This window comes from Sinohyriopsis cumingii, chromosome 13 (assembly GCF_028554795.1).
Source record: "Sinohyriopsis cumingii isolate HCF-2022 chromosome 13, ASM2855479v2, whole genome shotgun sequence".
In the NCBI taxonomy this organism is placed as follows: domain Eukaryota; kingdom Metazoa; phylum Mollusca; class Bivalvia; order Unionida; family Unionidae; genus Sinohyriopsis; species Sinohyriopsis cumingii.
Window position 1 is genome coordinate 29,013,715 of NC_142973.1, and position 24,705 is coordinate 29,038,419.

General features: G+C 36.5%; 1 protein-coding gene across 1 annotated transcript; it reads left to right on the top strand.

The window, feature by feature from the left end:
* Positions 1-2,026: 2,026 nt before the first annotated feature.
* On the top strand, positions 2,027-23,359 carry LOC149785116 (neuronal acetylcholine receptor subunit alpha-10-like). Its single transcript, XM_089931257.1, has 4 exons — positions 2,027-2,442; positions 4,928-5,058; positions 6,443-6,597; positions 22,912-23,359. The coding sequence occupies exons 1-4, from the start codon at positions 2,358-2,360 to the stop codon at positions 23,357-23,359; spliced, it is 819 nt and encodes a 272-aa protein (XP_089787383.1). The 5' UTR covers positions 2,027-2,357.
* The last annotated feature ends 1,346 nt before the right edge of the window (positions 23,360-24,705 follow it).

The window sequence follows — 24,705 nt, forward strand, 5'->3', positions numbered from 1 at the left end:
TGCCCCACTATCTGGTACAGTGCTTACATCAACGACGTCTGTTCTGATTTTCGTGCTGTGACCTTTCACACTTTTCGTACTTGTTACTGTATGAGACTGAGTCAGATTTTTCTATACATTCATCATCAGAACTTGTCAAATTTACTCTTCTAGTTGAGGGGTTTTGTTAACCTGTTTCAAGCATGATTTGTGCCTCTCTGTTTGTTCCATCTTCTTGTTGAATTGGTACGGCCACCTCTATGACTTTGAAGTGTTTCCGCTTTCCATGTTTCTTCTATATAATCTACAATTTCTACTCTTTTTGCACTCTAATGCACTCAATACATACATGCTTTATAATAAACGTGCTCACCTCGTGGCTTTCCTGGGGTTTAGAACTCCCTGAGATTTATCTGCTGTTATATATTTCCTACCGCTCTTTCTAGTTTCATACCAATTATTGCTGTTATCCTCTTCAAGACACTGGTACACGTTTTATTTCTTCTTCACTTATCTTTGAATGAAGGATTAGTTCTCGACTGTCCGTTTTAAATATTAGATAATTCAATTATTATCGTTTGGGGGGGTCCCATATGCTGAAACTCATTTATTCATTTTCTAAATCTTGCAACACGGATAATTGTCGTTTTTCCCGCTAACGGTTTCTTTGAGAGAATCGACATCTTGCATTGTATTTTTATTCTTGAGTGTGTAGCAGGTGTTTAATTTTTTCAAATTCTGATAGCCAGTAAGACGTGTTGGGTTCGAAAAGACTCTTCCGATTTCTCTCCCTTAATTGGTTATCATAACATCTTTCTGATCGGCGAAATTTAATATTTTGAAATATATGATCTTTCTATTTCTTCTTGCGACCCTCTATACGCGTTTCCGGTCGCTGTTTGGTTAGTGTGCTTGCAAGTATTTTGTTTCAATGAACACGTTTATCGGTGCATATTTTGACATCGTTCTTGCTACGGGGCTGTTGCTGCTAATGCTAATGATGTTTTCTCAGTCGCTAACTACGAAACCTCTCGACAAGCTATATTTTCTGTACAGCGTATGTTGCCGACAATTTATTTGTATCCTCTTTACCAAAGCAAATTCTTGTCTTTTGCTGAGAATTGGAAGATAAAACACTGCTGATCAAGAAGCCGTTTATTCACTGCATCATGCACAATTTCTCATAAATTAATGGCGTGTATACATGGAAGAGAAATTTACTAAATCAACTTAATGCAATTAAGTTTTGTGGTCAGTATTTCTTAGGTACTAAAGTGTCTGTACATAAGCTAAATACCCAATTAGAAGGTGAATTGCCGAACATAATACAAATATTCCAGTTCTTCTACATGGCGCTCTTCATGATACAACATATATTTATTTACATAATGCCACTCACGTCGATTGTTAACGACTTAAGACACATTATACTTGCAGATAAATGTCAATGCGATATAATCAAATATAGTCCTTTTGGTGGAACTTAAGAGAATTTAACTTCTGAAACTTGTTTTTATGAACTGTGTCTTTTTGGTTGTATTAAAGACTATAATCCAATGTAAGAGGAAAAATCGCAAATACGAATTCATATATATCGATGGAATGTAGAGTTATGAGCCATGAACAATTTCTTCACTCAACGCTAGGAATAGAAACAGTTTCATAGCATTCTTCATTTTACTCTTGTCTACTTTAGAGACTAAATTTGTCATGAAATTGCTATATCATATAACTGTATACTAATTACTACTAATCGCTTGGTCTGCATATGCCGTTCGCACACAATCTGGAAGTAATTGCTTCAACATTTGAATAATTGTGCTGATACAATTATCCAGAATTAGACAAAACTTCTGTAAGTATGTCACAATTAAATGCATACCATATGAGAAACCTTCTTGCAGCCATGAGTTCTACGCTCAGAGACGTTCCAAATCAGTGTCAAATGTTGGTTTCTGTTGACCGTGACAACAGCCATTCGTTGCAAGATTGAATCAGACATTGCGAAACAAGATAAAATATTTGTCTTTAACTGTTTTTTTATTTAATGTCACTTTTGCGTTGAAGATAGGCTGTTTAAATGTTTTTGATTGTTTTAGTTGCCTTCCTAAAGAATTAGTTCAACACATTTTGTTTGGTTCGTCTGAGAGTTCTTCTAGTGCGACGTCTTTAAGGACTGGAATTAGTCCATGAGGCTGGAGGAGATTAATTACAGAGTTTGTGTCCATGGGATCCGAGATGAAAAGAGCTTGACTTACATATCACTGAAACAAAGAAACCCCTGGAGAATTAATGTGGACTAATTCACCTTAATGAATGTGGAATACCGCTATATTGCGCCTTGTTGATAGTCTTTGTGAAAGTATACAGTGACTGACATGGCAATAAGGGATGTTAACTTATTTGGCTTCAGATTCAGTCTACGTTGCCTCGCCACTATTTTATTCGTTTTATGCGTTCATGGTAAGTTAATTAGATACTCTAGTCTGTTTTATCTTCCTCAACTTTCAATCTGCTTCGCCTAGTGTCAAACATTCTGGAAATAATTATTGTGGAGGAGCGACCTTTAGGAAACGTACCATGTTTAGGATCCCTGTGAGGATTTCATTACGTCTAAAGCTTTTTCGCAAATTAGATTTCTAACTATCCTACTAGTAATGCCTTTGACAATATTTTGTGATTCTGTGTGTATTAGATAGGTACGTGTAATATAAGGATGACATAATTTTTCGTCGTTGTACACCCGTGGTGGTCTTTTACTTTGAAAGAAAGGAGAATTTCTCCAACCATAATCAAATCCTCAAATTTGCCACAAGGATAAAAAAAAATATTATCATGAAACTATTATTCTGAAATTTTCATTGTATCTGAAATTTTCATTGTATATTGATTGTTTCTTACGCATGCTGAATGTATATTAAAGCTTTTCAGTTGCAAATTAAGCAATTGGAAAGATATATTTTACAACTCTGAATGTGTGCAAGACAGGATTAGGCGGCTGGTAGCCCTGTATATCACACACACACGTACACACACACACACACACACACACACACACACACACACACACCTACATATATATATATATATATATATATATATATATATATATATATATATATATATATATATATATATATATATATATATATATATATATATATACATATATATATACATATATATACATATATATATATATATATATATATATATATATATATATATATATATATATATATATATATATATATATATATATATATATATATATATATATATATATATATATATATATATATATATATATATATATATATATATATATATATATATATATATATATATATTGGTCGACGTCATATCTCTCTCTCTCTCTAGCCTCTTCAGGTCGTTAAATTTTAATTGCGGACCGCGTTCCTTTTCCCACTGTGTAGTCATGAGTGTGTAGAATTATTTCCTTCTGCTTTATCCGAGATTTGTACATTCCTATGCAGGTCAGACTTTCATTTTTCACGAGTCATCAACTTTCGACAGTCGTCGTTTAGGAAAATCTAACGAGAAATCTTATATTTCCCTGATCAAAATTATAGTTCGCCTCAGAACTTAAACTGATTAATTTCGATGAAGTGAGGTTATTTCAAACCCTGAATACCTTCTGGGAACACACATCCTCGTTTAGCTTATCCAATCAGTATTACTACTTTACCCGCCAGAATTGTTGTCAGTCCCATAGTATTCAGAAAATTCTTTATAGTCCTCCTTTATTAATATTTATTCTAGAACATATAATTTATGACACCTGTTTCAAATGGACCACAACGTCCTAAAAATCTCTGGTCCATGTCACTTTGGACACTTTACCTCAATGACCTCAGGTAAATATCGCGTCCCTGTGTGTTCTCACTGTTAAACACGCGGGTCCTAATTAAAACTCAGTTCATGTCCCAAACATACCAGACTAATTGTTACAATTTGCCAAGCTATAATGATCCTAACCAATACATCAATCGTGATGTTTATGTGTCACACTGATGATGAAAGAAAGCATTTTGACATTATATTAGAGACCGACTATTCTACAAAATTTGGCATCATTGCAACCACATAAGGGTGCTGGAAATATCTGCAAAACAGTTTTCAGAAATCTGGTTATATCATGTCCATTGTGGGAAATATTACTTCCAAATGTGAGTTGTTTCTGATAACTCTTCCATAAATGATTGAACTATGCAATCGTTCTGTTCCAGGAACTGAGAGCAAGGCATTTTGAAGCAATTACTCTTCCTATAGAAGTTATCAGTTTTTACAAAACAGAAATCTTTGAAGATAAACAAACCTAAGCCTCCCGAATATCTAAAAACGCCAGGAAATTCCATTCCTGAATATCACGCACAGTTTAAGTTTGCTTTAGAGAATGTTCTTGCACCGACTATAGATATCAGAAGTCCAAGTGACAGCAACGTCTGTCCGTAACGCTGATACCCATAGTATTTGTAATCCTTGCCTAATTTTGGGTCAAAAATTAATAATCAATTTCGGCTGCAAGATTTTGGTCAATTTTATATGCCCATTAATATATTCGTTAGTGTCAACTGCCGGTGAGTGAAGACATCATATGTTTGCTGGTTCATGAATCTCCATTTTCACGGAAACAAAGAATAGACTTGTATATTGTATAACATCTGGGCATCCTTTTCTCTTTTTGAAGATAAATGTATATCCTCATATTCATTCATGTAATAATAAAAGCCAGAGAAGGAGTCTTGGTATCTGAGCAGTTGGCGTGCGAGACTCACAAACAGGACGAGGATTCGATCCAGGCCAGGCTTTGTTAACACCGGTCACCATGATGTGTTTCTGGGTGAGTTAATTTACTTAGTTGTTCCGACCCGATATAAATTTTATTGTGTTGTTGTACCATTAAGCAAAAATATATCTTTTGCAGGATCTAACATTGAACGTAGGCTCTTGGGAGATCTTTTCCGAAACTACAATAGAGACGTCCGACCGGTGGTAAACGTAACCCATGCGATCGAAGTGAGGGTAGCGGTCACCCCCTGTATGCTTGTGGACATGGTAACAAATGAATATTCTAAACGTCTTTATGCCTTTGGTAACCAAGCAGGATTTAAACAAAACCAGAATTAAATTTTTAAAACCTTTTAAAATACTGAACTCAGGTTCAAGCTCGAAGTCAGAAAGGTTTGATGTCATTTAACTTTAGGCAAATTTAGCTAGAATAATTGAAAATGAACAATTTTCTAGAGTTTTATTCATTTTCTTGCATTCTGCGTTGCAGTATTGTAGTTTTGTGAGAAGTGTCCGATCTAATTTATGTGTTAGAGATTGGTTCTAGGTTATGCTATTTTAAATTTTCCTTGCAAATGCAATATATTGATATAATAATAAGACGTTTTCGCTAGATAAATTATTCCAAACGCTATCAAAAAAGGACGTCAAGATTTCGTTTTGGGTCTGTATCCGATCTCTTCTGTGGCTTTTTGTTTTGGTTCGTTTGAACTGATTTAATATTGATTCATTGCTATGACCATACCATTTGCTCAAGAAATCACACGGTGCTTGTGGACACGGATCATTGGCAAGCTGGACGGGTATACTTTCCATGATTCAATTGACATACATTGCGAATCAAACGACCCTAATAAAACTGCCAACAAATTATCCAGTATCATTCCAAAAGCTACTGTGCTGTAGACTGGTCTATCATCTAGGTGTTATCAATTAACTTAAATCAACATAAATCTGCAAATAATGAAACAAAAGTATGTTGTCGGTTAAGCCTTTCATTAAAATATTTGTTAGGGTACAGTCTAAAGTTCAAATGTCAAATATGCATCAAGATGAACATGCAGATTGATTGCATGGTATTAAAGAGAACGTGCAGTCAGACAAATATTGTAAAATGGACCCACACTATCAAACCTATTTGTCATGAGGCCAAAGCCTAATGAATATTTGAGTAAAAGATCAAACCGCCAAGGTTGTGCAACGACTGTGTTTGCTGTTTCGTCGTGGTTGTATTTTTGTGACGTCATTGGTCGTATCAAAGTGTATCTGGGCTCGGTTCGACACAAGCAATATGGCGGAGACAAGTACAGCCATGTTAATAGGTAATTTATGTACTGGAGGAAGATTACAAACCGGTTATCACCATCTTGTCCATCCTGGTTAATTTCTGAGTATGAGAGAGACCAGGCATTTGATCGGAACAAAAATTGTCAGTGCTTTAAGAACTGCAAAATAATGTTGTCAATGCGGCCGGAACTCAAAAACAATATTGTCAATAATGCAGGAACACCTAAACATCATTAACAATATTGATGTCAGAACTCCAGAACAAAATATTGGCAATGCTATCAGAATGCCAAACCAAAAATAAGATTATTTTAGTAAAACTTAATGTGTCTGAATTATTTTAAATTAAACAATCTTTTCGCAGAACGTGATAGATCAGGTTCTGACAATGGACGTGTGGGTCACCCTGGAGTGGAAAGACGCCTTCTTGAAGTGGGATCCTGATATGTACGACAATCAACGCTCTTTAGTTATTCCAGCCAGGAAGATTTGGCAACCAGATATTGCCTTGTTTAACAAGTAAGTACGCCTTTTTATTGTAACACGCAACATATTCGAGATCTTACAATGAACTCTATAATACTGACACAAGCTTCTAGATTTGCTCTAATTTCTCTATCCTTCCTCTATATTTTCCTCACAGACATTTTACAATCACACCCAAGATGACAAGGTAATTACCTTTATGTCTGAAGCCTATAACAGTTTCCTTCCCTAACGAAACTGCCCTAGCCAGCTTTTGCTCTTATCAGATCATTTTCTCTAGTTTATGGTGCTCTTAGACAAATCCTTAACTCTTGTAGTCTCTGTCAATTATCAAGCTTGCTTTGGTAGCTAATTACAATAACAACAAGGTTGCCTTGTTACAAATTACCCACACCTCCAAATAAGTGTGTGCTTACACTAAAACTGCAGTGTGAAATGTGTTCTTCATGTCTAAACAAGGTATTGTTGCAATGTTTCCTGCAATATGTTACGAATAAAGTTTATTTCCACATAAGTAAGCCCTCTTACATAATTCAAGACTTCCATATGCACAGTCACATTTGCAGATTCAGCTGAATATTTCAGTTTCATCTTAATTTAATGGGGTTTTTTCTCTCACTTTTTGTACAACATTTTTTTACCATAACTGAATTCATTATGTCTCATACGAACTTTGGAATTAACATTTCTCTCTAAATCGTTTATTCTTTCCACCAGCCAGGGCGTTGTCTTTGGCGTCCACTCTGGCTAGTTTGTGACTGGTTTCCGATGCGCTACTTTCCATTAGGTAAATTCATGGTAGGTCCTTAATTCTTGATGGATCATTGTGATTGTTGTAGCTATTCGTTGTTGTGTTTATATATATATATATATATATATATATATATATATATATATATATATATATATATATATATATATATATATATATATATATATATATATATATATCTTGTGTTTTACAGAGTTCATTCTGTCCATATGGACTACTAGCAGTTGCCACTGTACCCACACTTTTATGCGATATATCACATCATACAATCGTTGAGCAAGTTGAACTTGTCAATTCCATCACGACTGCAATTTACTTCAGAGTCGTGTTTTTCTTTGTGGCATGTAAACCCAAACCAAATCGCCCAGTTTGAACTGTTCCCATTTCAAAAGACTGTCATAGAGTCTCTTCTGGCGCAACATATTTTGGTTCAGTGTTTCTAGGAATATGTATCTGGTGGCCATTCAGATTGAACATCAAGAGGAATGGTAACTTCCCTGCCCAGTATCAAGAAATTTGGAGTGAAATATGTGGGCTCATGGACAGCTGCGAGATAAGCCATTATTAAATGTGGCAAGTATTTATCCTAGTTGTCTTGATGTGCTTTTGCGTAATCAGAAAGCATCGCAGTGAGCATTCTGCTGAACCTGAACTATTCCATCGGTGTGTTGGTGATAAGCAGTTGTCTTTGTCTTTTCGATACCCAATATTCTGTATATTTCTCGGAAAAGTTCAGATTCAAATTGTGTCAATTTATCCAATTTAATGTGACGAGGCACGCAATGCTTGCAGATTTTCTATCCCACAAATACACTAGTTCAGGCCCATCATTACAACGATAACACAATGCTTATGACCTTTTCCGTCCCAAAGACAACATCAATTTTCTCTTTCCCACTACTTCTAGCGGTTTTTCATCTGCACACAGAACACTTACAATTTCGCAGCTCGTGCAACAAGATTTGCTATTCTTTCCACTTTGCCCTTCAGATGTTGCCTCGACATCCTTTAGATATCAGATATCATGTTTTGTACATATCTTCCCAAATCCTTTCGCTGATGCTAAGCTCTATTGAAAATTCGAGTTCTATACCCATTAAAACTGTTCCATCAATGGTTTAAGGACTTGACTTTTGTATCATTAACCTAAGATTATGGTCAAAGAATCGATAAACTGTTCATTCGATAGTGTTTCTAATAATTCTTCTGGCTCCTTAGGTTATGCTTGGGAAGCGAATACAGGTATCGCTTCTGAGAGTGTTTTATGTTCCCTTCTAATGCTGCTTTTTTGTTGCACTCTATAAGTTTCTCTTCGGATTGTTGGCGCCAACCTTCTTTCTAGTGAGTCCATGAGTCTCGTATAATCTAGTGTACGGAATCACAGTAGATGTAAGGCCTGACACCTGAGACTCACTACCAGATAAAGCCCCTTATCTTCTGACTTAATTTGTCAATCCCAGCACATGTATTAAAATGATGTGCTTGAAAGTCCATCAGTAGTGTGGTACTGTCGAATGTTTTGTGGCATTACAAGTGGCCCTTTTAGTTTATTTTGTTCCAAAACTTCTAATCATCTTTGCGGCGCTTGATTTCTTTCACGGAGTCTCTTTGGCGTCATTTGATGTTCAATTCCAAGAGGGATATGTGTATTCTTTACGATTTCTCGCTCCAGTTCCGATTTTCTTCGTTAATTATTTTGTGTGCATCCATCATTAATGACAGTGTCTATGATTATGCCATTTTTATTATTCATAAAAGTTTCCAGGTTTCCAGCTACTTCGCAAAAGAATAATCCCACTGCTGCCATCAAATTATGTAGTAGGCAGCCTCTTCGATATTTTATAATGTACTCTTTAATAAGCTTTTAGATTTGCTCAAATTTCTCTCTCCTCATGCTATAGTTTCCTAACAGTGACATTTTACAATCCAACCCAAGATCACAAGGTCATTACTTTTATGTATGTAACCTATAACAATTTCATTCCCTAATGAAAATGTCTCAGCCAGCATTTGATCTTATCTTGCCGTTAAAGAATGATTTCCAATAAGTATTTTTCTTATCTGAATTTACAACACATGTAGAATTACAACGCACATGTGTAACCATAGCATGAATCGCAAAGAAATAGAATGTTGTAACGTACAGATTCTCGAACAGATGAATAGCATCTTACAAAACATCTCGAGAGATTTTAATGCAAAGGAAACTTTTGACATAGATAAGAGTTATCAAGAATGTCTTCGTGAACTTTATGGTGTTCGGTGGAATTCATTAAGAAACAATCGACACCATGTGATAAAAAGCGTTCATGAAACCCGACATCATGTCAGTGAGGATGATTACATACAAATAATGGATGTCGCTTCCTTAAACGAGCAACAACGATTAAAATACCACAGTAGAGCTTGTAAGATCACAGATCTTAATACGCAAACCGCTCTGCGCGAAATATTTTTCGAAAATCTTTGTATTCAGCTCGGTTTCGAAATTATCGATAATTAAATATTATCGGTAATTATGGATAATGAATATTACCACTAATTATCGATATTGACTGGTTACATACAAATTATCACACGCGGAAGAAAAATGATGTTAATTTCCAGTAATATTTTGATTTTTATATTACTGATAAGTGTTGTCGATCATTCTTAATAAAACAAATTCAAAACTTATCTCTAATAATATAATGCCTATCCGGGAACGAGAATTGACGCAGAAATAAATGCGTTCATAAAGAGGTACAGAGAATGTGGACGTCTTACGCAAGCGTTTTGGAATTACTTTACCAAAGCTTTATAAGATCTGGAAAAAACCACATTCCTAATAAACGATTTATACAATACTAGCTCGCGTGCAATTTTCTCACCAACATCGACATGTAATACAGTCCGCGTGCGACATTGTCGCCAACATCAACTCTGTTGCTAACAATGAAGTTGTCCAGAACGCTACAATTATTTGTTCATGATAAATCAGACAGAAGTAGAGAAAAAGATAACCATTTCGTAAATTATATTTTAAAAAATCGACCAGCATTATCAGGAACAATATCACACACTAGTAAAAGAAATCATGCGGCAGCACCAAGAAGCTTATGACGAACAGTTAAAACCACCTGAAAACCATTTGAGAAAAAGAGATGACAAAAATTCGCGATCCTGATTAGCGAAAAAAAGAACTCAAAGAAGAACGAAGCCGGGTGACCCTGTAAGAAGTTAGTATAAAAGAACTCCTAGAAGAGTTTGAGTGGCAACGACTAGAGATTTAATCACTAAAATAGAACTACGAGGTGCGCAAAATAATTGAATGCAAATCCTGTTAGAGAAATCCAGTTGACCGCCAGTGGACATATCACCACAGGCAACACCATTGTCCACGACAGCACCGAGTTAACCATAAGAGTAAACACAACTGTCCACAACGACATGATCCAATACACCGTTTCCATCCAATTATGGATATATAAAAAGAAATGAAACTGGAATATCTTAAAAAATAATTTCATATGCATTAGATTCTCAATAATTTTTATAGAGATATGGACACTGACAATATGACGTTGATACTTTACGAGATAGAAAATCTGGAAAATAATGATTATTAACTCAACCTAGGATAGTGAATTAGTGGAATTGTTAATAAAGTGACAACTAGTACGTGAAGCAGGAAATTTTATGCTATCGTCTGAGTACAGACTAGTCAAATAGTTACAAACGCACATGGCTAGATCAGATATCCGGCTAGATCAGATATTCGGCTGAAGGATTTGTAATTACTGGCAACACATGCGGCATGTATTATAGCTGAAATATTAAATATCTTGTTTTTCTGAAATGGTCGAGTGTGCATTGAATACGTATATGAAGGATGAACAAGAACGCAAAGATCATCTGACAAAACGATTATTTTTCGTCACGGAGTACGAGAACATAGCACCAATTAATGAAGCTGCACGCGACGATAATAACGAAAAGTAAAAACAACAAAAATACATCAATGATGACTTGTAATTACTTTTTATCTCGAGCTGCAATCCGTTAACGGATTGACAGAGCATTGTGTGAACACTCTGTTTACAATGACGCAAAAATATAATCTAATCTAAGCCTGATGGTGCCGTAACATGGTAAAAGTTTATATCTCGGACATGACCAGATTTAGTTCGTCCGCTGTGATCGCTCCGTCATCCAAGACACTTGAATACAGTTTGGTAATCATCGTCCAATTAGTCTCTGCCGCGGTCACAATTTGTGTGTGTTTTATCGCGCGCGTCGACGATTGCGTTCAATCGTCTATATGTGTGTAGCAAATCAACACGTATGGGTATCTTGTAAAGAATCTCAAACTACGCTTTAACGCCGTAGCTCTGCGCATCATCCCAGCTTCCTTATTCTCAAACAAATGGAGTCAGCTTCTGGTGTATTGATATTACACAGTTCATTATCTGTTAACGGAGCTGTTTCATCATTTGCTTTGAAAACTGTTATCGTGACAGGTTCATGTCGATTATCCTGACTCGTTTTTGTGCCCATCGAGTTATTATTGGTTTGACGTGTCTGTCCACAAGTGGAATTTGCATCATCCTTTGTTGGATACTCCACATCGGATTAAAGTGTTAATCAAGTTTTGGCTGCGGTTCTTCGACAACATCGTTTGGTTTTGGCTGTGCAGCACTATGACTCCTTGTTGACTACGAGTTGGTTCTCGTACTTTTGGATGATTCTATGGTATATTTCATACTTGTTTGTCTTTGCATCCAATGAGATCGCGTAATACGGTAATCTAATACTATTTTTGGTTTAGATATGCCTCCACCAGCTTCACTAAAAGTGTGTATATGTCGGTTCGTCGTCTAACTGGTCGTCTGCAACTTTGTCGTTATCGTTATGTACTAGGCCAAGTTCAACGTCATCCACTACATCGACACTCATTGTAATATCATACAACCTTGTGTTCAAATACAAATCGCAGCCACGTCAAGATGTAACTTGGTATGCGTATTTATCCTGAAAGTTCCAATATCATCTCGTGCGGTTAATTTTATGTGTATGCTAAATCAATAATACCATTTTGTCGCCCGATCATCCATATATAAAATTATATGGATCTTTAGCTTTACTTGCACTTGTTACTTCTATTTAAATCTATCCCCTTGATGCATTAATAACTTACTGGAAGAATAATATACAAATTCCAGACCTCAGTACGACACCAGAATTATTGCTAACGTGAATATTTGTACCAAGAAATACTGTTCAAGGCTCAAATAAATAATAGAAGACATTATTTAATCGCCTATGGGATTATTTAAGCCAAACATTCGTCGTGACATCGTTTCGTCTCATAACACTTCAGTCTCATGTACATATCTGTTAACTTTATCACAGACAACCACGTGATGACCACATTTGACTGAATCCGCGTCGGGCAATAGATTGCCAGTTTTCTAATTGACACATTGTTTTTGTTGATGCGTTATTGTCGATGATTGGGTGTCTAAGATGCGTAATCGTTCTGTGATCCATTTTCAGATTGCTAGTAATCGTTTCACTGGTTTTGCCACTCTTTCATGTATTTCATTTCTGATACTTCGTCGTGATACCCAAGAATCCTTGAGTTTACCAGCTCGATTGATCTCAGGAAAATTATTACTTTGGTCCAACCTTAAACTACCGGTAAATTTTCTGACTAAATTCTTTGCAGTCCAAACACATAACCTTCATCTGGATCAACCGTGGTTATATTCGGGAGCTTCTAGAAATCATTAATGATTACGAAATCTGTCTCTGACTGCACCACTTTGTCCCAGGAGAGTTATTCTTTATTGTCCATAAATATATATGGGCATTTTATCATCGTAATCAATCATCAATTTTTCACAAAAATATTTGCACCTGGGTGTTTAGTTAAGTTTATCAAGTGCATAATGCATCGTGACTTTTGCAGGATTTCTTTGTGATTTATTTATCGTGCTATTTATTACTACGTAACTTCCAATCCACATACGTGTGCATCATTCTGCGTTTGTATTGAGTAATTTCGGAACGCTAGCATTTATACCATGGTGAGCCTTAGTCACTGATCGCAATATGTTGACGCGTGTTGAATTTCTTACGCTCTTTTTTGTTTGTCCTCTGCACGTTATTGCGCAAATAAATACTTTCAGCAATAACTTTTGTGCACCAAACCAGGCAGCTCAACTAAATTTGCTTGTTTCTGCTAATATAGATGTTGGTTTTGCAATTGCTGCATGTGTTCCAAGATTAAAGGGAATGAATGGAATTATTCCACTGAGTTTTGCTATAGCGGAAGCTTCATATGTGGATAGATTAATAGTAAACCAATGACGGTAGGAGTTGGCTTTATTAATCTGCATTATTTGGGCACTCGTTACTGACAGTGGATGTGGTCCTGACAGAGCTATATGAGATATCCTTAAACTTAAACTTACCCCTTTGCCATCCGGTTTTGACAGATTTTATTTTTCCGAAATGGACATGGCGACAACGGAACTTCGAGATGCAACGTATTATCCGACAGGTTCACTACGATACATCTGTACGTTTGAATGGCTACACGTGGATGCATAGACTATCTGAACTAATTGAGTTGTTCCAGCGAAAAGTAATAAACTGTATACAACCATGTGAAATCGTTTTAGGAAATTACAATCCACTGTCATGATTTTGGTCTCTCCCACGTTTGATATTAACCTTTCCTGTTGCTACCTGCTTATTACCAAAATTAAGGAAACTTCTGATTCTTACTGATAGCCGCTTAGTCTCAATGACACCTCAGAATCCCAAGTTGATCAAACGTCATGGTGTTTCCCCGTTTGGCTATTTATCCGCCTAACATCCTAATCTGCTGTGAATACTTAACGAGGAGCTGAAACTATCTGTTGTGCTTTTGTTTGTCAGTTATATTAGCCAGTTATTTCGCTTTGAACGCAATCCGGTGCCATTATCAGCCATGACAAAGGAGAAGAATTCGGATGCCATAAACGAAAGTAATCTTGCTTCATCGGTCAAAGATGGAGCCAATATATGCATCCACATAAAAAGTTCTGGTACAATAACAAATTCTTTCGTTGACATCACCGGGTCGTATCAGAACAGCAGTGTGTGAAGCGCCAAACTTATGGGTGTCAGTGGAATCGCGCCTGAAAATTCACCTCGTCGTTGACCAGTGATCTCAACGTTTCAGGCTAAATCTATCGTTGAAATCTCCGCAGGCAGCTAGCAATTATTGTTTCAGGTTCATAAATCATATTGATGTGAACCATTACAGACAGAATTCTTCCGTAGTCGTCACTATGTCTTGCCAATCCCGCAATTGTTGTGGCAACATCGACGTTATCCAGGCATGTTTCGATTTCTTTTCCATCGATGAGGTACCGTGCACTGTTAAAAAAGTCATTATCCCGTTCTTTACAAAACCAATTCTTCCAGGCGGGGTGCTGCAGGTGGGACGTCAGTAGTAACGAGTTTTCCTTTGACTTCAAATTAAAACTCGCTAGGCAGAAAATAACGAATAGTGTCTTGAATCAGACGTTCTATTTGTCCAAGATCGTTGACAATCTCTCACATATTCATCTTTTATCATCGACGTATTTATGTAAAATGCGGGGATGAGACACATCCTTTTGTCTTGGCATGTTTTTATATACATACTTAGCGTGTACGTCTAAACAAAACGGTTAACTCACTGCGAAGAATCCCACTTCCCGCAACCATATTAGTAATCACATTGTCGGCGTGCTATTGCGGAAAGTTTTAGTGATGACGCTGGGGCTGGCGTCACTACTAATCGTGTCAATCGTTCTTTTAACGATGATAATATTTTACCTGCTAAAGTTCGCAGCGTTCCAAATGGCTTGTCCTTAACAACTTCAATGGCTTTATCGCCAATATCTTTCACTACGGGGCTTTGCAGGAATCTTAGTATCTTTGGCACTGCAATTATAACCAGACCATGGACGCGTATTGCGATCTCGGACTCCTATTACGTAACGACATTGAATTTACTCACATGCTCATTACGCTGAAATTTCTGTATGTGCTTCAGCATCTGCAGCACTGGTGGCTCATTTAACTTTTCTGATAAATTGCAAGCCCTATTTCCCAAGTGTTTTTCCTGTGCGGTTCTGCAGCTGATTTCATTGTTGGTCAGCAAATGTGTTATATTTTACAAATTTTAGTCTAAAATAGTCGATCCAGCCTGATACAAAGTGACGACCGGGATCAGAAAAATTTGTAGTGATAAATCTGTGTAGGGACGCCAATCCAAAAGGGTATTGTGCATGTGAAAAATTGTTTTTGAATTTATTCTAGTCCATGTTACCGGTGCATCTCGTATGATAAATATTTCTTAACCACTGTGCGTCAATCCCCTTATATTAATATATTGTCACGAATATGTTTATACCTGTGCACAGCGCTTGGTAACATAAATAGCATCAACGTTTTTCTGTCAGCCGCATGAAAATATTAGAGAGGAATTAGTCTATTTCGAATGATGTTATCGTACACCACAAGGTTATTCACGGAAGCGTCTATGTCATCAATGATGGATGCTTCGCTCATGTTAATAAAATCAACCGGTTGGGTTTGAACAGTTGTGTCGCAAGTTTTATTAATATCTTTTTACACACCATATCACGATAGATCTTCTACCGATGGTGCGATTTAATATAATTGATCCCAGTTTTGCCATCGCATGATAAAATGTAACTTGATCCTGATGGACTTCTGATGATCACTCTAATATAATTTGACATACTGAAAAACCTATTACGTCTAGTTTACTAGACGCAAACATTCTTGGGGCTAGTTTAATTTCTGCTTGTTTAATTGAACACTGCAATATAAAAAAAATAAACACGAATTCATATTGTATTCGATGTTGTAAACGAACAAAGACCATCAACGAAATCCCGGTTGCTGCTAAAAACAGTGAACCTTCCATCCGGGGAAAATGTACACTCTAAGGAATAAGCAAATACAGATTTGTGGCAAATAAATTTTCTGCGTGAATGCTCACTACAAATAAAAATAACCTAAGCAATGCGCTCGACGTGTTAGTACGTCTGGTCGACGATCAGGGCACAAAGGCGTTTTTGTTTTTCATCTACCTGTTTCTACGATACTATTTGTCTGAGTACGAATTTCCTGCGGAGATATACTGCTAGGGTTGTCTGGTAATGCGTTGGCACATCGAAGTGTATTCCCAAGAGCCATTCTGGACAATCTATGACATATTCAAAATGGTTAATCCTTGGGAACTATGTATCGTAATTGCATAACCGAGGCATCAGTTTGACGCTTTTCCGTCCACAGATTCCAATGGGATATTGACCTCACTTGCACACCATGTACAGTATCGTTTAGCACAAGAATCTGTTTGGACTGTGTACCTGGTATTGTTACGGATATATTTAACAACGCCTATCCCGGAGATGATACAACAGCGGCATTGACGTGGTTGGAAATTGTACTAGATGCAGTTGTCCACGCGGATAGAAACTTTTTCATTGGAGTTTCAGCAATATACTCACAAATCTATTCACATTGAACGCGATCGGATTGTAAGCATATACGAGGTTTCAATTTGTTTGAGTGCATCATCCATGGCTCGATAGTCATTGTTGACTTCTTTGTAGTAATCGGCACGTGCACATAATGATGTATTTGGAGCTTCAACTGCTATTGGAGGTGGTTGTGTTTGATCACCGTATGTTATCACGTGAACATTTTTTCAAGCAACCATTTGAGTAAAGCTTATAGAGTATTTTGTGAAAAAGCACAATAAAATTCATCCCAGATGATCACACGCGAAATATGCTTATCTCACATGCATTCTGGTTTCCATGTGATGCCGTTCCGGCAGAAGAAACATTGATACGTCAGTTCACTTACATTTCTAATTTTTAGTTCCTCAAAAAGCCAATGTGATGGTGTTAACACCACCAGATCGCAACTGATCGATCTGGTGGTTTTACCAGATCTTCCACCTCCATCAAGATAACATTATAATAACAAAACACATGACGTGCAAGTGGATCATTAACCGATGGCGCATTTGACACAGGCGCAAAATCGCTAATGCGTAATACTCTGGAGATGCTTTGTATCCATGACTTGCAAGAAAAGCATCTTGTTTGATTCTTCCGTGTCTGTATGGAGAGCTCTCGGTTGATAGTATAGTGTATAATAACACAAAAATGTGTTCAAATTAACGAAGAAGCCTTTGGTCGATATAAAATTAATCAATTGAAACGCGGACAGCTTCGGTGGGACAATTTATTGCTTAACATCAATAACAGATCGATACTGACATATCCATGTATTGAGGTTGTCCACCTTCAAGGTATGTGATGATGTACCTTGCAGGGGTATCTATCTTAGTTATGAAAACAAATTTACCTTTTAACGTGCAATCTCGGATACGAAAATTCAACTCAATTCGGTATGTGTATAGTAGTTTGCACAAAAGTGTACAATCACCAGATGCCCCTGTGGTACATTTACCTATCATTTTTTACCCGAGGTCTTTTACTTACGACATTTATATGCCGTTGAATCTCATGATGGCGCGTGAAGCCATAGTTGTTTTTGCAGTTTGTACACGACGATGGCTTCCGCGACCATGACCTATATCAGTTAATAACACAAAACGCAATAAATGTATCAGAGCTGTCCGAGATCTTTCCTGGATATCTCATGCATGCCATCTGCATATTTGCGTGACTGATTAAAATGAGGTCCAAACCACGCTATTATTACCGAATGAACGTTTAAAGAAAACTCAGAACTTGCAATCTAAGTCAACCTAGTCAAGCCAATGTCGGGAAGGGGTCCGATGTAAGGTTCACTTCCACGACAACAGAGAAAACTCTCATGTCAACTTTAACAATGTCGTCCACGTTGTATGTTGTATTCCAGAGATCTCCCTGACCATACTCACCGCAAGACCGCTGAACATCTTCAAGAAAACATCTTTGGGTCGGTTTCCAATTATATGTAGTTGTGCAAATATGAAGCTGCCAACGCGATCGTGAAAGATCTGCTGACAATTTCGTCGTTGTTTGATAATTCATGGAAGGTGAATAAATGTATTCTTCTTCAAGTAATCTATCATGTGATTGCTCTGTAGGAAAACTTGCCCTAGATGGTAACACGAATTGACCAAAATCATATAACAATGGATCGCTGGAAAACAACCAATAAGACAAAGGGTCCTTTCTTATAACAACTGCGGTAGCGTGCTCAATATGTCCATCCAAGGATTATGTGAAACATCGAGTTGGGACTTTCGGATCGGACGACCATGGCTGTCCGTTTTGCCCGAAATGTTCAATAATTCTGTTCTTGTTGATAATCGATTTCAGTAAATGCTTGTCTCTGCAGTTCTTTCTTGAACAACCTTCTTTTGTTGGTAATCCTCTAGACTTTCGCGGAAACTCATTGAACTGCTTGCTTGATTTTGGATACGGTGAATGAACCCCGATCAGCCGAAAATAGGTAAATTGTGTCACGAGCTCGCTTTTGACATTACGCTATCGTCATATCTAACATATAAAACAAAATCTTAAACTTTAAAGAAAAAAAAATAATGATTAATTTTTCAAAAAATAAGTTGTGCATATTGTAGTAACTTTCAAGCGGACCTTATAGTGCCACGACTTTTACGTGGTGCATATTTAAAATTTAGACCAGTCCAGCATCCTATTCAAGGAGAGAACCACCACGCTCACGGACGTCATAAGACGCATGCATCCAGCATTATTCGTTTACAAATCACCGATTACATCGGTTGTTTTCCCAGCGAATAAAACAAAATAATTTATTGAAATATTGTCCGGGATATGCTATAAACATTTTAATGGCCGATTATTTAAGACTGGCTTCCCAAGTTGAATTCTAGGAACGTTGTTTGTGATAGATATGACAGTCTCAACTCTGTCATATCAGGATACCGTTTCCGGATATATAGATCAGGTACTAAAATGTGTAACCATTGAATTTCGTGTGGATTATTAATAAAGAAAGCTAATTAGCAATTAAGAAAGCCAGGTGACTTTGATTTAGAACTTAGTGGATTTAATCGAAGGTTGAGCAGAAAGCGACAAATATTCTCCACTCTGGTAGGGACCAAAAATGTAACACGTTCTTCAAAACGTTGAAAAGGCATGATTTTATTATTATTATTATTATTATTATTATTATTATTTAAAACTTTTTCGATATTTACAATAAATACAAATTTTAGATTTATAGTTTTACAAGTTACTTATTAAATGCATTGTATGGAAAGCATAATTATATGATTGAGAAATGCCATTTAACCTTTTAATTACTAAATATTTGGGCCAGAAGATCTGTCAAAGTACAGAGAGTAAAATATTTGGATTGATCCGAGTAGTATGATATGGCTGCCCTTTCCGGGACGAAGGCTGTGCAACAGTCGCACCTTTTAGCTATGCATGCTGCGTAACAACCTACTGATTTTGGTACTAATAGTTCCTGAGACTGACGGATTAAACTAGTATTGTCTTGGTTTATGAAAGATCCAACAGTTTTGAATGGAAAAATTGTATCCATTACTATAGGAAAGATGTACAGTGTAGACATATCTCTTAATTTAATTTTAACGGGACTCAAATGCGTTGAAGTTTTAATATACTATTGAATGTAGTACGTCACTGCAAGGACCAATGGAGACATTGAAATGGATTTGTATTTATATATATATATATAATTTTTATTTAAATTGTTCACATCTGATATGATTCAACAAGTATTTTAAAAAATGTCGATTATTTATGTTTGTTTGACTTTTTATATCAATCAAAAGATAAGAGTTGCACCAGTCGTTTTTCGACTAACTCCATATAATTATATTTCTGTAATTAGTATAGCACAGAACATACAGTAGATGTATATATGTAGTTCGTGATTAACGTTTCTTTTAGATGGCAATTCATTTCAATAGCAATACAAAGTTTTTTCTTTGACTATCAGTATAAACTGCTTACGTGGGCTATACATGAAGTTTTTGCACATCAGTGTACACTGCTTACGTGGGGTGTACATGAAGTCTTTGAATATCAGTGTAAGGTCCTTACATGGTCTATACAGGAAATATTTGCAAATCAGCGTACGTTGTTTACGTGGGCTATTCAGGAAATATTTGCACATCAGTGTGCACTACTTACATGATATATACAGGAAATATTTGCATATCAGTGTAAGTTGTTTACGTGGTCTATTCAGGAAATATTTGCACATCAGTGTATACTGCTTAAATGGTCTATACAGGAAATATTTGCATATCAGCGTACGTTGTTTACGTGGGCTATTCAGGAAATATTTGCACATCAGTGTACACTGCTTATGTGGGACATAGAGAAAGTCATTGCATGTCAGTGTAATCTGCTTACGTGGTCTTTACGGCAAATCTTTGCGTATCAGTGTACACTGCTTTCGTTGGCTCAACAGGAAATCTTTGCATATCAGTGTATTGTGCTTGCGCGTGCTATACTGAAATCTTTCCACAACAGTGTACAAATATTAAACATTTAGTCATAATTTCCAAAATTTATACAGCAACCTATGAAGTAGATATGTAGCTTTAAAATCCTTATAAACGGCACCATCAATTTTTTTTACAACAATGCCACCAGGTTTCTACCGTGTCATATCGAGGTACATTGTATAATAATGACAGCCGAAACAAAAGTTATTTCGATGTGCATTACTTTATTGTAAATAGTATCCTGATTCAATTTTACAAATACTTAACCAGCTAAATTTACTGTACGACCATTAGCAACATCTTGTTTTATGTTATATACACAACTGCTCTGGAAATCAGTGGAGGGAAAAGCACATAGGAAGTTAACTGCCTCATGTTTAACTTCTTCAAAGTTAGCCGTTCCCATTAGTAATTATAAAGCTTATTCTAGATTTGGTAGGGCTACCTTACAATTTCTAGCCTTTTTGTTACGTTGACCATTGCTCTGTCTAGGCCACTTGACAATAGGTACTGATACGCATTTTGGCAGATTAAATGTTACATTTCTAGACCACGTTACTATGGATACATATACTGTTGCGCTTTTTTGGGTCACGTTGACAGTTACTCTACCTAGGCTCCTTAACTATTTTGTTGATATCTTTAGACATTTTGGCATATTGACCGTTACTCTATCCAGACCGCACTATGGGTTCTAAAACATTTACGGATTTGGCACAACTCTATCTAAACCAATCTGGTGCTAGCACATTTACGCTTTTTTTAAGCTGGCCGCTACTCTGTCTAGACCACTTGGTAATAGGTGCGGACACAGTTGGGCAATTTGGCACGTTGCTTGTTACTCAATCAAGACGATAACGGGTGGTGATCATTACTCTATCTACACCCCTTGATTATGGGTGCTGACCATTGCCCTAACTAGACCACTTCATCAGTGACATTAAGTGTTGACCGTTATTCTGACAAGCCCAGTTGACAATGGGTGTTGACCTCTACTCTACCCAGAACAGCTGTCTATGGGTACTGACCGTTACTCTATCAATACCACTTGGTTCTGGGTGATGGCCGTTACTCATTCTGTACCACTTGATTGTGGATGATGGCCAATAAACTATATTGGCAATTTGAACATGGGTGATGGACCACAACGTCACAAGCCAAATACAACAATCCGCTGCTTTCCTTCATTACGCTTGTCGCCCTTGGCTTACGATAAACCCATCATGGTTTACAAACGTTTCCCTGCACACAATCGGCTATTGAAAATTGTACATGAAACATGTATGCGCGCGCATATGTGTGTGTGTTTGTGTATATATCGACATATCAAAACATAAAGGTTATATCGTACTGAGATAGGTAGAGTATAGAACCATGCCAAATGACACGTGACGGAGCAGCCCCAGACTGATTTGATGTCAAGATTCGAATAAATAACTTTTTTATTGCAACTTTGAACGAAATGAGTGGTATTACAAATGTTACTAAGGTGTTACCCGTGTATAAAAATCTGTACCCAGCAGTTAACAGTGCTAACTAAAATCTGCATGCGCATTATGCGATGTCTGATCTCCGTCAACGCTGTTCAAAAGCAGAAGAATCTAAACAAATATTCCGCCTAAAATATTTAATACACGCCTTTTACGCATATAAGCTGAATTACGTGTGCATAGAATCGACATAATTATCCGTATTTATACATGAAAATCACATTATAAAATGTTCCATCTTCAAAGATAAGACGGAAATATTTAGAATCCTGTCAAAATGTGAATCAATAATGTTCTAATTCTTTGATGTTATTCCTCATATACATGAACACATTCACTTGACTAAAAACTATATTTCAATATAGAACATCTACTGATGTTTATACATTAAAATAAGTTCACCTGAACAATATACTTCCTCTACAAAAAGCCCAACAAACATTACTAATGATTACAATTATTTCTCCTTGTTTGTTTTTCATATTGAATGACATATGTTGTCGTCGAGTGCAATTGTGTGTAATTCTGTTTCTTCTGCTATAAAGCGCAGCTGAGAATAAGCGCCATCTAACAAGAGGAGAATCTGGCGACACCTGCGTTGCAAACAACGATGGTACTGTGTTCTGTGTGTGGCCTATTCGACTGAAGAGTCAGTGTCCAATGTCCAGTTCACCAGAAGAGTCCTCAAGAATATGTAACATGAAGTTTGCATCGTGGGGACACAGTGGTTTTCAGATCAATCTGGTTCTTCGGAGTGGAGAAGTCGATCAAACACAATATGTTCCCAACGGAATTTGGAAGATGGAACATATAAATGCAACAAGAAGTGAAATCTTTTATCCCTGTTGCCAAGAACCCTTTCTGGACATCACCTATACATTTATATTTAGTAAGATAGACGATGGAAAGGGGTACGACCTATTATTCAATTCTCTCTCTCTCTCTCTCTCTCTCTCTCTCTCTCACACGCACACACACACACACACACACTGAGCTACGTCTTTGATCTACAAGAACATGGCGACATTAAAAAAAATAACGCTTAAGATAAAACTCGTTATAATATCATACCTATCAGTAGATGAATAGTATTATTTTGGAATCCATAAATCAAACTGTTAGAATTATGTGGTGTTAAACTAAATAACAGAAAAGAGTGGAAAATTTAAAATAACTTACAGTATGGTGAACGAAATCCTAAATAGTTCTAAAAGCTCTATTCAAAAGTATGGAGTATTCCAAATGAGTTCCAGTGGTGCTCCGATTGAAGTTCAATATACTGTGCTGATTTGCCAGTAGTCTGGAATATATATATATATATATATATATATATATATATATATATATATATATATATATATATATATATATATATATATATATATATATACCTGCACGCGCGCATCACTCACATACACACACACACATACATACACACACACATACACATACATCATACATACACATACACACACACACATACATACATACATACATACATACATACATACATACATACATACTAAAATGAAATTGCAAAGTATTTCATTCAAACCATTAACGTAAATATGTAGCGGTTATCAAAGGAATCATCTGCAGTTCAAAATGCCTCTGAAATTATTTATTCCACAACGTCCTGTTTTTGCAGCAAGGTCCATATTATTTAGCAGGCTCTACATTGAAATCTTTCTCATTGTATTTCAGTTTTATTGTGTCAGAAAACAAAATAAAATCTTATTAAGCCATTCTCCAAATTCATCGATGCTGGCAAAGGCAGTATTAATGGCTGTTATCGTATTCGTTCTTGATTGTATCGATATGTAATATGTGGCATTTCACCGTCAGGCCACTGTTGAAATTAATATCACATTACGATCATTGAAGAAGATTATTGATTCAGTATTGATTCTTCTCGAACATTTCTTGGTAGGTATAATCCTTCTACAATGCTCTTTTTATTTCACTGTAATACCTACCGATGATCGTGCACCGTGTGAGGTTGCTGGTCGAACATACCAAACAAGGGACTCTGCCGTTATGTCAAAGTCGTAAACTGTGTTGTATACGGTAGTAATACTTCTTAACTTCCAAGCCATGATTGCTATCCGCGACAACAGGACATTATCTTGAAATTGAACATTTTTAGAACTGAGTGGCTTTATTTCCTTTGATACCATTAAAAGCGTTGAATGAACTGCCTTTCGTTTACAAGAGGTTATCACACTCTGAGCTTAACATGCGGCGTTAAAACAAAAAGTATCTTCTTTCCAGCTGTTTTACTCCTTTTACCTAGATTATTTGGATACGAGTGACCGGAGCGAGTACGATATAGTCCTTCC

What these genes read in the sequence shown, in the direction of transcription:
- LOC149785116 (XM_089931257.1), top strand. Translation starts at nt 2,358, where the DNA reads ATGGCAATAAGGGATGTTAACTTATTTGGCTTCAGATTCAGTCTACGT. An exon ending in ATTCGTTTTATGCGTTCATG is followed by an intron (nt 2,443 to 4,927) that starts GTAAGTTAATTA and finishes TATCTTTTGCAG; the next exon opens with GATCTAACATTGAACGTAGG. An exon ending in CCTGTATGCTTGTGGACATG is followed by an intron (nt 5,059 to 6,442) that starts GTAACAAATGAA and finishes ATCTTTTCGCAG; the next exon opens with AACGTGATAGATCAGGTTCT.